The sequence below is a fragment of the Rhinatrema bivittatum genome, chromosome 18, assembly GCF_901001135.1.
Source record: "Rhinatrema bivittatum chromosome 18, aRhiBiv1.1, whole genome shotgun sequence".
NCBI classification, from domain to species: Eukaryota; Metazoa; Chordata; class Amphibia; order Gymnophiona; family Rhinatrematidae; genus Rhinatrema; species Rhinatrema bivittatum.
This window is the reverse complement of record NC_042632.1, coordinates 17317003-17330423: the sequence shown is the minus strand read 5'-3', so window position 1 is coordinate 17330423 and position 13421 is coordinate 17317003. Positions and strand designations below refer to the sequence as shown.

Below are 13421 nucleotides of genomic sequence, written 5' to 3'. Positions count from 1 at the left end.
AGTGTAGACCGAGAGAGAGCGTTATAGTAACCAAGACTGCTGAAGATTAAAGCTTGCAAAATAGTTCTGAAGTCTTCCTGGTGTAATAGTGGCCGTAAACATTTTAACATATGTAACTTGTAAAAGGAGGGTTTGTTTTTTGTTTTTTTACTGTCTGTGATATGTGATGGGTCATAGACAAGCTAGAGTCAATTATGACTGAGATTACGGGCTTTAGAGATAATAGGTAGGGATGTGCCATTGAGGTCTAAATAAGCAGGTGGGTTACAGTCGGAGAATGGGATGGAGGGGTAGGTGGATTATTTCAATTTTTGCAGTGCTGAGTTTCAAGCGATTATGCAACAGCCAGAATTTTATGGTATTGATTTATAAGGAGACTAATAATAGAGTGTTTGACCAAGACATTGAATATGGAACGAAAAACTGAATATCATCAGCGTATATTTTGAAATGAACATTTAGACTGTCTAGTAGGTAGCACAATGGCAAGAGATAAATATTGAAGAAAATGAGAGATAGTGATGAGCCCTGTGGAACACTAGATGGAATGGTATATTGGGAAGATGAGAATGAGCCAATGTGAATTTGGCATTGATGATTAATGAGAAATAAGGAAGTCAACTGGTTTAATTATCTGATATTCTAATGGAAATGGACCGTAGTCGTAGTGATAGAATGGAATGATCAATGGTATCGAAAGCCGCCGAGATGTCTAATAGCACTAGTATATAGTCTATGTTTGAGTTGAAGCCTCTTAGTAAGGTATCGAAGGATGATAATAGTAGAGTTTCAGTACTGTGGAAGTACACCTCAAGAGGATTTTTGAGGTCTTGGCTCTGGGGTCGTGTGCTGCTATTTATACTAGTTTTATGCAGTGTGCTTGTCTGCGCTGGGTGCAACAGGTTCAAGAAAGCCTGCCGAAGTTGGGCATGTTGAAGCGGCGGTGGCTTACGGCATGGATGCTCTGTATGATTTGGTTCATGTCGTCTCGTATTATGGTGTCTGCAGTTTCCGCCAGAAGGTTGCTCTGGCTGCATAACTGGTCAGTGGACATGTCCTCCAAGTCACAGTTATTGCTTGCTGTCTTTTAAGGGTCGGCTCTTATTTGGTGAGAACCTTGACCATTTGATGCAATCTCTGGGTTACAATAAGGTCCTCGGGCTACAGGAGGATAAGCCTAAGGACAAGACTTTTCCAGGTGTGTTCCCGTTTTCAGGTCAATAGGAGGACTCATCCATTAAGAGCTGCGCCAGGTCCGCAAAGGTAGTTTTCTCTTCAGGGACAGTCCTAGGGTCAGTCCTTTCGGGTGCCAGAAGACCATTCCTGGGTGCCACCGGTGGTAGTGCATCCGGAGTTAAGTCCTTGCAATGAGGCGAGGCTGGTCCACTCTGTCATTCCTGTTATAGGAAGTTGCCTGGCGTGGTTTTACGAGGAGAGGGCCAGTGGGTTCTCAGTGTGGTAAAGGATGGCTATGCTTTAAAATTTTCTCATCCCGTCCGCGACTTATTTCTAGTTTCCCCTTGTGGCTTCTTAGACAAACAGGTGGCAGTTTGGGAAACACTGCCAATCGCTTCAGAAGGTTCTTGGCATTCTCCAGTTGCTCGGTTGGGTGGTGAATGTGTCGCTGATGCTCGGTTGGGTGGTGAATGTGTTGCTGATGCAGTCCTCAGTGTATCTGGGAGCTCGGTTCGACACTCTAGTAGGCAAAGTGTATCTCACAGAGGGAGCGTGTTTTGAAACTGTGAGGCAGGTTCAGTGCTTGTTGCGGTTACCAATGCCCAAGGTCTAGGATTATTTGCAGGTTCTGGGTTCTATGGCTTCAACCCTGGATTTGGTGCCATGGGCAATTGTGCATATGAGACCGCTGCTGAGGGCTCTTTTGGCTCTGTGGAACCCAGTCTCAGAGGAGTTTCAGCTTCCATTGCCATTTGAAGGGTTTGCGTGAGAGAGAGCCTCTCCTGGTGCCTTCTGACTTCCAATCTTGTTCAGGCTGTGGACCTTGAAGTTCCAGATTGGGTGGTAGTTACTACCGATGGCAGTCTCTCTGGTTGGGGAGCAATTTGTCAACAGTCGGCTCAGGGTGTCTGGTTCGCGAGTCTGTGTGGGCTATCAACCATTTGGAGACCACAGCGGTCCGCTTAACCTTACAGAAATTTCTACCATTACTGAGAGGGTGATCAGTGAGGATTCTCTGACAATGAAACGATGGTGGCTTAAATCAATCGGCAGGGCGGAACCAAGAGTTGAGCAGTGTCCGCTCCCATGCTGTTCTCACAGGGTTGCAAGAATAATTATGTAGGAGTTTGGGCACGACACAGCTCAGATTCAATGAGAACTATGCTGTACCGAAAAAAAAAAAACAGGCCAGGTTTTCAGGAGGTAGCACCAGCAGCAGTCCTCCAAAGAAAGTGGTGTGTGCTGAAGTAAGAGTCAGGGAACCACACTTAGGGTCAATGGGAATGGCCAAAAGCTCCCAGGCCTTACAGTGAAACGCTGCTAGAAGAGATTTCAGAGAAAGCAGATGGGAGGGGTGGGGGAGTCATGCATCCAGAGCCACATTTGTTTCTGTGGCCACCTTCATTCAGACTGACTCATATGAAGCCTGAATTAAAGAACACAAAGCTTGTACCTTAATTATGGGGGATGGTATTATGATTTTTGGCCCATATCTCTTCATGTAATGCATGCTCCTGAGAAAAGCTCTTTGGGTTATAGCAGTGTTCTGCCAGCTGGCCTTCCCTCCATTGCTTTTTGTCCTTTCCTCTCATACACGACTCCCAGCTTCACGGCTACCCCTTTCCCTTCTCCATTCTCTTCAAGGACTTTAATGGTTGTGCTGGAGGCTTCTCAGAAAACTTGCTGGACTTATGCTGATTTTGGTGGGGGCTGAGCTACACAAACTGAATTGTCAGAACCTGAAATGCTGGTGTTTTCAGTGAGGCAAAGAACCAGGGGGCAAGGTACAGATCCAATACACAGTGCCCCTAGAGAGTCCGGCGGGCTGGAGATCCATGGAGTGAAACCGCTGGGGAATCCAGCAGAATGCCAAGGGTCTGCAGGACATGCTTCTCGCACACAATCTCTTTGTTTAAATATTCTGTTGGCTTCCAGAAAATATGTAAATCTGCTTCTATAACATTCTCTGCTACTCTTTACCCCTGCCCTCCCTCATGGCCACATGCACCCCCCCCCTCCCCGTTTCTGCTCTCCCCATCCCCTATCCATGCTGCTTCCACTTATCTTGAGACCTGTTTTTCCTGTCCTACCTTGTTTAACTCTCTTCGGCTCCCCAGCATCCTTGTTTCCAGGACTGTGGTCATGCTTGCGTTTTTCTGAATGCTTCCTCCTTGCAGGTGGATAAAGAGACAAACACTGAAAGTCCTGCACAGCCTTCTACAATAGTGCGGCCAAAAGACAAGAGACCGGCGAACCCACTGCAAACCCCCTTCATCAGGGGCAGCCCCATCATCCGCTCCAAGACCTTCTCACCAGGGCCCCAGAGCCACTACATTTGCCGGGTAAGAACAGCAGCACTAATGCAGAAATTCTTAAAGCCCCTCCCCCCATTTCCCCTTAAACACAGAGGGTTTGATATTCTGTTCTTATCTGGCTAAGAAAGTTAGCCAGATAAATGTGACCGGCTAACTTAATTGGGATATTCAGCAGCACAGCTGCTAGATTTATCTAACGAAGTGTCGGCTGCTGCAAAGTGACCAAATATCTAAATGCCACCAGTTAGCTGGATAAGTCCCTATTAGAGAAATTCTTAGGCATCACTCAGAAAGCAACGAGCCAGGCCTTGATTTATGGGGAGACGTATGGGCTTTTATTACCTCGGAGCTGGGTGAATGCATCACTACTTGCTCAGTGTGAAGCAAACGAGGTCTGTAGTAAGAACCGATTGCAAACTGAAAGGCTCTCCGTTACATCTGGAGCGGCTTCCTGGCCTGCATTAAAAAAAAAAAAAAAATGTAATTCTTTTTGCTCTCTCCAGCACAAAACTTCCTGCATGTTCACTGGGGCGGTATGATACGTCCTGCATGCCACCACACAGCCCAAAAAGTCCCTTAAAGTAGCTTTTGAAAATTGCACCCAGATCAGGTCAGATTGGTTATTCCTTATTCTTCCTAGTACTAAAAAAAACAAACAAACCCTATTTATTATACAGCGCCTACAAATGTCAAATTCATAGGTGAAGTATCGGAAATTAATATTTATTCCTGGTGGTGTCCCTTTTAATATAAGAATGTAGCCACGTATATATTTGGCTGCCAGCATTTCTGACCCGGCAGTCCTAGCCCCAAACATTTTCATGGCAAGACACTATCATATGAGAGAGGACTTCCGCCTTCCTCTCTGTGACAGAGGTTAAACAGAACATGCTTAACAGAAGTACAGCTGAAGCTTGTTACAGCAAATACTGAATATTTCCAGCCTTTAACGCCAGTCAAAGTGGATCATGGCTAGAAAACCCCGGCTATTCTAATGGACACATTGCTCTAAAGGAAAGCCATACCCATCTGTACACAGTAAGCAGGAGCACTCACCTTGTGTCATACAAAAACTGCACTGCTAGATCATTCTCTTTTAAACCATCTAAGGTGCTCACTTGTAATACCTTTTAATCCCTGGGAATGGCCATTTTAGCAGGAATCTCAAATTAACCATGCACTCACCATGTCTGATTGGTCCATGCTTGGTCACAAAAACATTACTTTCCTAGCATGTAGCCAGATGGACTCAGGACCAATGGGTTATGCTCCCCTGCCAGCAGAAAGAGATGGAGTCAGATTTCAAAGCTGTCATCACCCTAGATACACTCCTGCAGTGACCTCAGCCCTTCAGTATTTCTCTGTCTCCAGTAGATGGTAGACATACCTCTCCCTATGGGGATTGCTGCACTTTTTGGAAGGAGAAATTCTACATTTAAAATTAAAGAAAAAAGCTGAGCCCCGCTTTCCTGTGGTGTTACCTAAAGGTCCCTCCCCCAGTTGAGAATTCCTGAGGTGGTTTCTGAGATCCCTCAGAGGTGTGTCTTGGTTCGGTAGCCGGTTCCTGGTGTGGACTTTGCTGCTTAAGCAGCTGAAAAACAGCGGGTGCAGTAAGCCGAGCATGGTGGTGATGGCCAAAACCCTCTCCCCCCCCCCCCACAGCAGGAAACTGTATCTGTACTCAGCTGGTAAGCACTGAGCCCATGTAAGTAAAAAAAAATTAAAATAAATAAGAGCCTTAACTGGAAGTACCCTGGATCTGAGTACCCCTGGGACTGGGTCATCCATGGGAGAGGGAAATTCAGCAGCACCTACCCCAGTACCTCCTGGGCTAGGCATGGACCCGGCTGCCTTCTCTTGAGTGGAATTTTTCCAGGACTTGAAGCCTTCGTATAGGCACAGTCTCTACCTCACTTGCCCCTGTCCAGATGGAACCTCAGCTGGTAAGACCTCCCTCTCCCAGTCCTATCAGCAGACCTTGAGACATGCCTCACCTCACCAAGGGTATCCCTGGCAGGGACCTGGACAGCACGAATAAAGAAGAGGATATACAGATTCCTTGGAAGATGGGGAAAGTCCCCCTGGTTTAGAACCGTATTGGACCATGTTACGGTTTTTCCATAGAGACAAATTGCCGGCCCTGGTTTCCCAGACCCTGAAGATGCTGGGAGTTCTTGGGGCGGATTCTGACGGAACCAAAGAAGAATCCCATTCTGATTTTCCTATGGATAGCCTCTTGCTATCTTTCAGTACTGGAAGCCATCCAGGAGTTGATTGACCTGGAATGGGATGCCCCAGAAGCAGGTTTTAAAGGGGGATGAGTGATAGAAGCTCTGTACCCACTTGATCCAGCAGCAAGAGAGCATTTGCATTTCCCTAAAGTGGATGCGCTGGTCTGTGCCATCTCTAAGCGAACAACTATCCCAGTGGAGGGAGGAGCGGCCTTAAAGGATGCGCACAATACGCGGATGGAGTCTATCCGTAAACAGGCCTTTGACACAGTAGCAATGACCTTACAGATTGCTTCTTGTCGTGCCCTGGTAGCTCATTCTTACCTACTCCTCTCTCAGGCGGTGAATGACTTGGGAGTAAATTCCAGAGTGGTTATGTAACTTGCTGCCACCTTTTTAGCTGACGTGGGCTCGGATCTAGTTTATAATTTGGCTAGAGGAGTGGCCTCAGTGGTGGCAGCGAGAAGATAGCTATGGCTGCGGAATTGGTCAGCCAATGCAACTCCAAGGCAAATCTTACAAAGATGCCCTTTAAAGGATCACTCCTTTTCAGAAGCGAATTGGAAAAGCTGGCCAGTAAATGTGGCGAATCTCCAGTTCCCCGGCTACCAGAAGATAAGAAAAAGCAGTTACAGCACCCCTCGCCTATGAGGGATCAATCCAGGGGCTCCCAATGATTTCAGCCCTACAGAAACTCATTTCAGAGGTCTCAGCCCTTTGGGAGCTCTCAGTTCTTTCTTAGTCAACAGCTGAAGAGAGGGGCAGGCTTGGGTTCTGGTTCATCCTGAACCACCCCAATGAAATTTTGCTAATCTACCCTCAGAATGAGGAGATAGGGAGTCAACTGTCCCTCTTCTACTAGAGCTGGGTCAAGAACACTTCAGACAAATGGGTACTGGAGGTCATACGAGAAGGATATGCGCTGGAATTTCACAGCACTCCTCGGGACATATTCATGATGTCTCCTTGCCACTCCCAGCACAAGAAACAGGCAGTGGAGACTACTCTTTTATGACTTCTCAGGATGAGGATTATAATCCCAGTACCTGCGCCCCAGAAAAATATGGGGCATTATTCTATCTATTTCATCAGACTCAAGAAGGAAGGTTCCTTTCTGGACCTCAAGAGCATCAACCGACATCTACGAGTGAATCATTTCCGCATGAAAACCCTACACTCCGTGATAATGGCCATACAATTGGGAGAGTTCTTATCTCCCTGAACCTATCCAAGGCCTACCTACATATTCAAATCCATCAAGAACACCGTTTTCAATGCTTTGCTGTACTGGGTCGCCATTATCAGTTCCGGGCACTGTCCTTTGGCCTAGCCACCATCCACAGAATATTTTCCAAGATTATTGTGGTTGTAGTGGCAGCATTGATAAAAGATGGAATCCTTGTGCACCCGTACTTGGATGACTGGTTGATCCAGGCCAAGTCCGTGGAAGAGAGTCTCTGGGTGACCAACAGGGTGACCTCCTTGCTTCAGGAACTCGGTTAGGTTGTAAACCTGGACAAAAGCAGTCTCAAGCCCTCCCAGTCCTTAGAATATCTGAGAGTCTGGTTGAATACCAAGCAGGGCAAGGTTTTCCTTCCAGCCACGTGGATAAAGAAGTTGATGTCCCAAGTGCATCAGTTGATGAGCACAATACGCCTGACGGTGTGGAGCTTTCTCCAAGTTCTTGATTTGATGGCAGCAACCCTGGAGGTAGTGCCGTGGGCGAGGGCACACATGCGACTACTTCAATGCTCACTTCTGTCACATTGGAACCTGCAGTCTCAAGACTATTCGATTCCTCTCCACTTACCGATGGCTGCTTCTAAGCTCCAGTGGTGGCTGCAGGAAGCTTATCTGAGCAGGGGTGTATCCCTGTCCTCTCCGAACTGGCTGGTCCTCACAACAGATGTGAACCTCCGGGGCAGGGGAGCTCACTGTCGGGAACTGGTGGCCCAGGGACATTGGAATGAGGAAGAGGCCCTCTGGAACATCAACTGCCTGGAAGCCCAGGCAGTCAGATTGGCGTGTCTACAATTCAGTCACAGACTCCAGGGTCAAGTGGTCCATGTAATGTCTGACAACATAACAATGGTAGCCTACATCAACCGCCAGGATGGAGCCAAGAGCCAGCAAGTGTCACAGGAGATAGATCTCCTTATGGAATGGGCGGAAATACATCTACAGATGATCTCAGCCTCCCACATCTCAAGAAAAGACAACATCAGAGCAGACTCTCTAAGCAGGGAGAGTCTAGATCCAGGAGAGTGGGCATTATTAGCCAAAACCTTTCAGCTGATACTAGATTGCTGGGGTCTCCATTGACCTGCTGGCCGCATCTCACAATGCGAAGGTTCCCCAATTTTTCAGTCGCAGAAGAGATCAGTGTTCCCTGGGGATCCACTTTCTTGTTCAGACCTGGCCGGAAGAAGAGTTGCTATACACATTCCCTCCATGGGCCCTGCTGGGCAGGGTCATTCGCAGAATTGAGCACGACAGGGGATTAGTCCCACTAGTAGCTCTAGATTGGCCCAGGTGTTCATGGTATACGGACATGCGAAGAGTCCTGTTGCAGACCCCCCTGTGTCTCCCACTGCATAGGGACCTGCTACAGCAGGGACTGGTCCTTCACGAGGGTCTGTCTCTATTCTGTCTAACGGTCTAGCCCTTGAGAGGGCTCGCCTAATGAAGCGAGGATATTCTGCAGCAGTAATTGCCACCTTACTCCGTGCGTGGAAGTTCTCTACATCCCTAGCATATGTGTGGTCTGGAAAATATTTGAGGCCTGGTGTGATTAGTGCAGTGTCCCCCCTCAGGTGGTCAAAATCCCACTAATTCTGGAATTTTTGCAGGATGGCTTGAATAAAAGTTTGACCTTGAAGGTCCAGATAGCAGCTCTCTCATGTTTCAGGGCGAGGTGAATGGAAACTGCCTGTCGGCTCATCCGGACATGGTTCGTTTTCTTAAAAGGGTGAAGCACTTCAGCACCCCTACAGTGTCCAGTAACCTTGTGGAATATTAAGCTAGTATTATAATTTTTGGCAGGGCCCTCCTTTTGGCCACTGCGCAGTCTTTCCTTGCGTTTATTAACCTTGAAAACGGTGTTCCTGGTGGCTATATGCTCGGCATGTCGCATCTCTGAACTACAGGTATTGTCATGTCGGGAACTGTTCATCTGGATGACTCCAGGAGTGTTACAGCTTTGTGCTGTTCCATCCTTCTTGCCCAAGATAGTCTTGGAGTTTCATTTGAATCAGTCCATTTCATTACCATCCCTAGATAAGCACAAGGACACGGAACCAACAAGAGAGGGAGCTATTTTAGATTTAATTCTTAGTGGAACGCAAGATTTGGTGAGAGAAGTAATGGTGGTGGGGCCACTTGGCAACAGTGATCATAACATGATCAAATTTAAACTAATAACTGGAAGGGGGACAATAAGTAAATCTGCAGCTCTAACACTAAATTTTAAAAAGGGAAACTTTGATAAAATGAGGAAAATAGTTAGAAAAAAACTGAAAGGTGCAGCTGCAAAGGTTAAAAGTGTTCAACAGGCTTGGACATTGTTTAAAAATACAATCCTAGAGGCGCAGCCAGAAATGAAGGCGCAGCCAGAAATGAAGGCCCAGCTGCTCCTCACAGGGTGGCAAGTGGGGCTTGGGCCGGTTTCACTCAGACTGGAAATCAGCAGTCCAAAACCCGCCAGCCCCAACCGTTCCTCCCCTACATCTGTACAGAGAGATGTAGCGCTAGAGATATTTTTAGATCTATGTGTGTTTATAGGTATTGTATACATACACGCACACACCCTCACACAAGTAGATGTGTATTGTACAAAAACTGATGTATTTTCCTTTTCTCTGTCTTGCAGTTGAATCGCAGTGATAGTGACAGCTCCACCCTCTCCAAAAAGCCACCCTTTGTCAGGAATGCCATGGAGAGGCAAAGCGTAAGAGTGAAGAGGGTAAGAAATCCAGCCACGTGCTCTAACTGATTAGTTTATTCTGGTGTGGCGTGTGCCTTGCACTGAACACAGCTAAGCTCATTTTCCCCAGTGATACACACCAGATTGGATAGATGGGCTAATCTGTGCAGACCAGGAACTGGCCAATTTGCTTTTTTGCTTTGACAGACCTTGCATGGCCCGGTCCTAGCAGCTGGACAGGATTTCTGAGCAGCACGATCAGATGAATCCATGAGCCCTGTGTCAATTTTGTGGCAGTTATGCTTCCATCCTAAAGCCTTCTGGTGTTTGTAGTCTGGCTGTCTCAGTGACAAAAGCAGGTTGATAGATCACAGCCTGCTCTGCATGGGTGTCCCATGCGTCATCCTATAACCCTATAAGAGTTTGTTCTTGAATCCCACAGTTTGCACTACTTCCTGGTGTAACCTCACTGGCTGAGTCACAAATAAGATTCAATCTGTGGCTCACACAAACACTCCCAAAGTCTCTAGAGAGTCCATCTGATGTAGCCAAGCATTCAGCCAACATGTCCTCGGGCAGCGATCATTTTTATCAAGCGAGATGAAGCAGTGCTGAATCGATCCTTTTTCAGACGCTCCACGTTCAGACAGAGCATGCATTTCACACCAAGTCTCGAAGCAAAATTAGCCTTCTATTTTCACTGTGAATGTTTCCGCAGGTACAAAGTGTGCAGGGTCACTGCTTTTTGTGCTTGAAGTTGAAAATGCCGTTTACACTTGCACTTTTCCTCCCCGGCTTTAACGCATCCCGGGAAAACTGAAAATCCACACGCTGGGGTGGGAGGGATCATTTTCAGACAGGCAGCTTACCCAGATAAAACGCTGACCTCTTAAAATCTGCAGAAAAAGGAGAGGCGATCTCAGATACATTCAAAGAGCAGGTTGGGAGGAAGACGCTAGTTTCAAAAGATAAAAAAGTTACCTAGAGATGAAAAATGGGCAAGAGCTGTATAACAGGGACAGGGGGCACTGTGCTTACAGCAGAGCTGCTACTGACTGCTGGCTATCTTCAGTGGGAAGGAGGGCTTCATTTGTTTTCTTTATTTCGTTGGGTTTTTTTTTTGGGGGGGGGGGGTAGAGGTTTAATTTGCTTCATTTCATTTTTCTATTTGTGTACGCGTTAAATGGTTTTAGTACACCCAGGGAGGGTAACTAAAAAAAAACCTGCACATGAGCGCGTGCAAATTTCCTACTGCATTTGATAACCTGCGTGGATACGATAGGCGCAGGTTTAAAATGTGTGCAAAAAAAAAATGTACTTAAAGATGCATGCGCATATAAAACATGCACAACAGGCAAGTTCAGAGTTATCTGGATAAGTTCTGAAAAGCGCTGCGTGTCCCCTTTTTACTTATTCAGCTAAGTAAGATAGCTTTGGGCGACCATGACTGCATCTGGAAAGCGACTGATGCATTTTAATAAATGAATAAATAAAAGTTTAAAAAAAACAAATGCTATGTAGCCAGCCAAATCAGATAGTCGGCTAAGTGGCAGTTACAAACTTATCTGCCTTCTGACTTATCTGGCTGAGTCTTAAAACATTTTTTCCCAGACCTGTTCGGCTACTTTACTTAACTGGCTAAGTCCAAAAAGAGCTAATTAGACAGGCAAATAGTGCTTGCCACTTCTTATCCAGATAAGTCTGAACTTGTCCGTCTAAGTAATGGGAAAGGCACTACTTAGCCGGATAAGTGTGCGTAAATGATATACACGTGTTCCAGCTTTAAATGGACATGCGACTAGATTTTAATCACATTATTTAGACACATTCATCCCTCCCTCTCTCCCCGTAAGTCAGGGGATTTTTAGCATCCACGTGGCAATGAAATAAATAGCTTTACTAATTGGTCTGCCAGTTCGCCAGCTCTTTACCTGAAGTCCCCCATTTTTTCACTTGTTTCCGATCGCTTACTCCTGATATTGAGTAAATATGCACGAGAAAGGTGCCACATTTACATGAATAAAGTGCTTAGAAAATGTCAACCCCACCCTGCCCCTTTTTGACATACGTAATTTTACACACTGCCTCTGATTTACGCATGCACTCGTGATTCTGCTATATACAGGCAAAAGGGTGAGCTGTTAAATGCGCAACTTTGAAAATTCACTTTTAATGGTTTTAGCGCAGCTTAAAACACATTTAACGCACACTAAAATGGAAAAAAACAAAACTTTGGTTTCCTTTCACTTTGTTATGAAAATTACACAAAACAAAACACCTCTCCTTGCTGTTTCTGTGTCATTTTCAAAGGAAAGCAAATCTTTACTGATTACCAGCATCTCATTAGGGTCCAGAAACATAAAAGCTATGGAAAATGTAGAAAAATCAGCCCTGTATACTGGTGCCTGTCTTACAAAGAGCCATAAACATTTCCGTTTTTGCAGCCTTCTTCTGCAAAGCCCTTTGGCACAGAACGTCTCCTGCGCACATCCCTGGACCTGGAGCTGGACCTGCAGGCCACACGGACGTGGCACAGTCAGCTGATACAAGAGATCTCTGTGCTGAAAGAGCTAAAGGAGCAGCTGGAGCAGGCGAAGCGACAGGGGGAGAGCGAGCTGCCTCGCTCCATGAAGGGGGACGACCGGCTCAAGCTGATGCTCCAGCAAGTGGAGAAACAGGCAAGTCCCGGCTCGTGGCGAGTTTCTTCTCTCTTCCACGTGCTGCTACCTTATGTTCCTCTGCGATGCGTTCGGGGAAAATTACTGTATGCTTTTCAAGGGTGAACGAGGAAAGAAAGAGGGAGAAATCGTAGGCAGCAGAGGAGAGGCAGTTAGAAAAGTAAAAAAAGGAACCTCAGAGCCCCGAGTGCAGCAGCGCCTTGCGGCCCTCTGAATACAGCACGGACAGGCATCACGCTGATCCTTCTAAGACTTGATTTTTCAAAAGCATTTATGCAAAAAAAAAAAACACATGGGGGCGGATTTTCAGAGCCCTGCTCGCGTAAATCCGCCCAAAACCGGGCGGATTTACGCGAGCAGGGCCCTGCGCGCCGGGAAGCCTATTTTACATAGGCCTCCCGGCGCGCGCAGAGCCCCGGGACTCGCGTAAGTCCCGGGGTTCTCGGAGGGGGGCGTGTCGGGGGGCGGGCCCGGTCGTCGCGGCGTTCCGGGGGCGTGTCGGCAGCGTTTTGGGGGCGGGTACGGGGGCGTGGCTACGGCCCGGGGGCGTGGCCGCGCCATCCGTACCCGCCCCCAGGTCGCGGCCCGGCGCGCAGCAGGCCCGCTGGCGCGCGGGGATTTACGTCTCCCTCCGGGAGGCGTAAATCCCCCGACAAAGGTAAGGGGGGGTGTAGACAGGGCCGGGTGGGTGGGTTAGGTAGGGGAAGGGAGGGTAAGGTGAGGGGAGGGCAAAGGAAAGTTCCCTCCGAGGCCGCTCCGATTTCGGAGCGGCCTTGGAGGGAACGGGGGGAGGCAGCGCGGCTCGGCGCGCGCAGGCTATACAAAATCGATAGCCTTGCGCGCGCCGATCCAGGATTTTAGTGGATATTTTATGCACACAAATAGGGTTTTTGAAAACTGCCCCTGGGGGTTGCGCACATAAAATTATGTGTGCAAGCAATGTTGTTCCTACTTGACCAAGGTGTTCCCAGAGGTGTAAAAACTATTTCCATGTTCCCAAATGGGCATGGACATCTGCACATATGCCATGCTTGATTCCGCAGCACTTGTTGATTTTCAAAGTGAACTGACACGCGTTTACTATAAAACTGTCCTCTCA

At 47.4% G+C, this 13421-nt stretch overlaps 1 protein-coding gene across 1 annotated transcript in view; it reads left to right on the top strand.

Annotated features, from left to right (window-relative positions):
• Positions 1 to 13421, top strand: part of WWC1 (WW and C2 domain containing 1) — a 297528-nt gene that overhangs the window by 275136 nt on the left and 8971 nt on the right. Inside the window, exons 19-21 of the mRNA XM_029583831.1 lie at positions 3354 to 3518; positions 9591 to 9683; positions 12089 to 12322. Of these exons, the coding sequence (XP_029439691.1) occupies positions 3354 to 3518; positions 9591 to 9683; positions 12089 to 12322 (492 nt within the window). The remainder of the gene's footprint in view (positions 1 to 3353; positions 3519 to 9590; positions 9684 to 12088; positions 12323 to 13421) is intronic.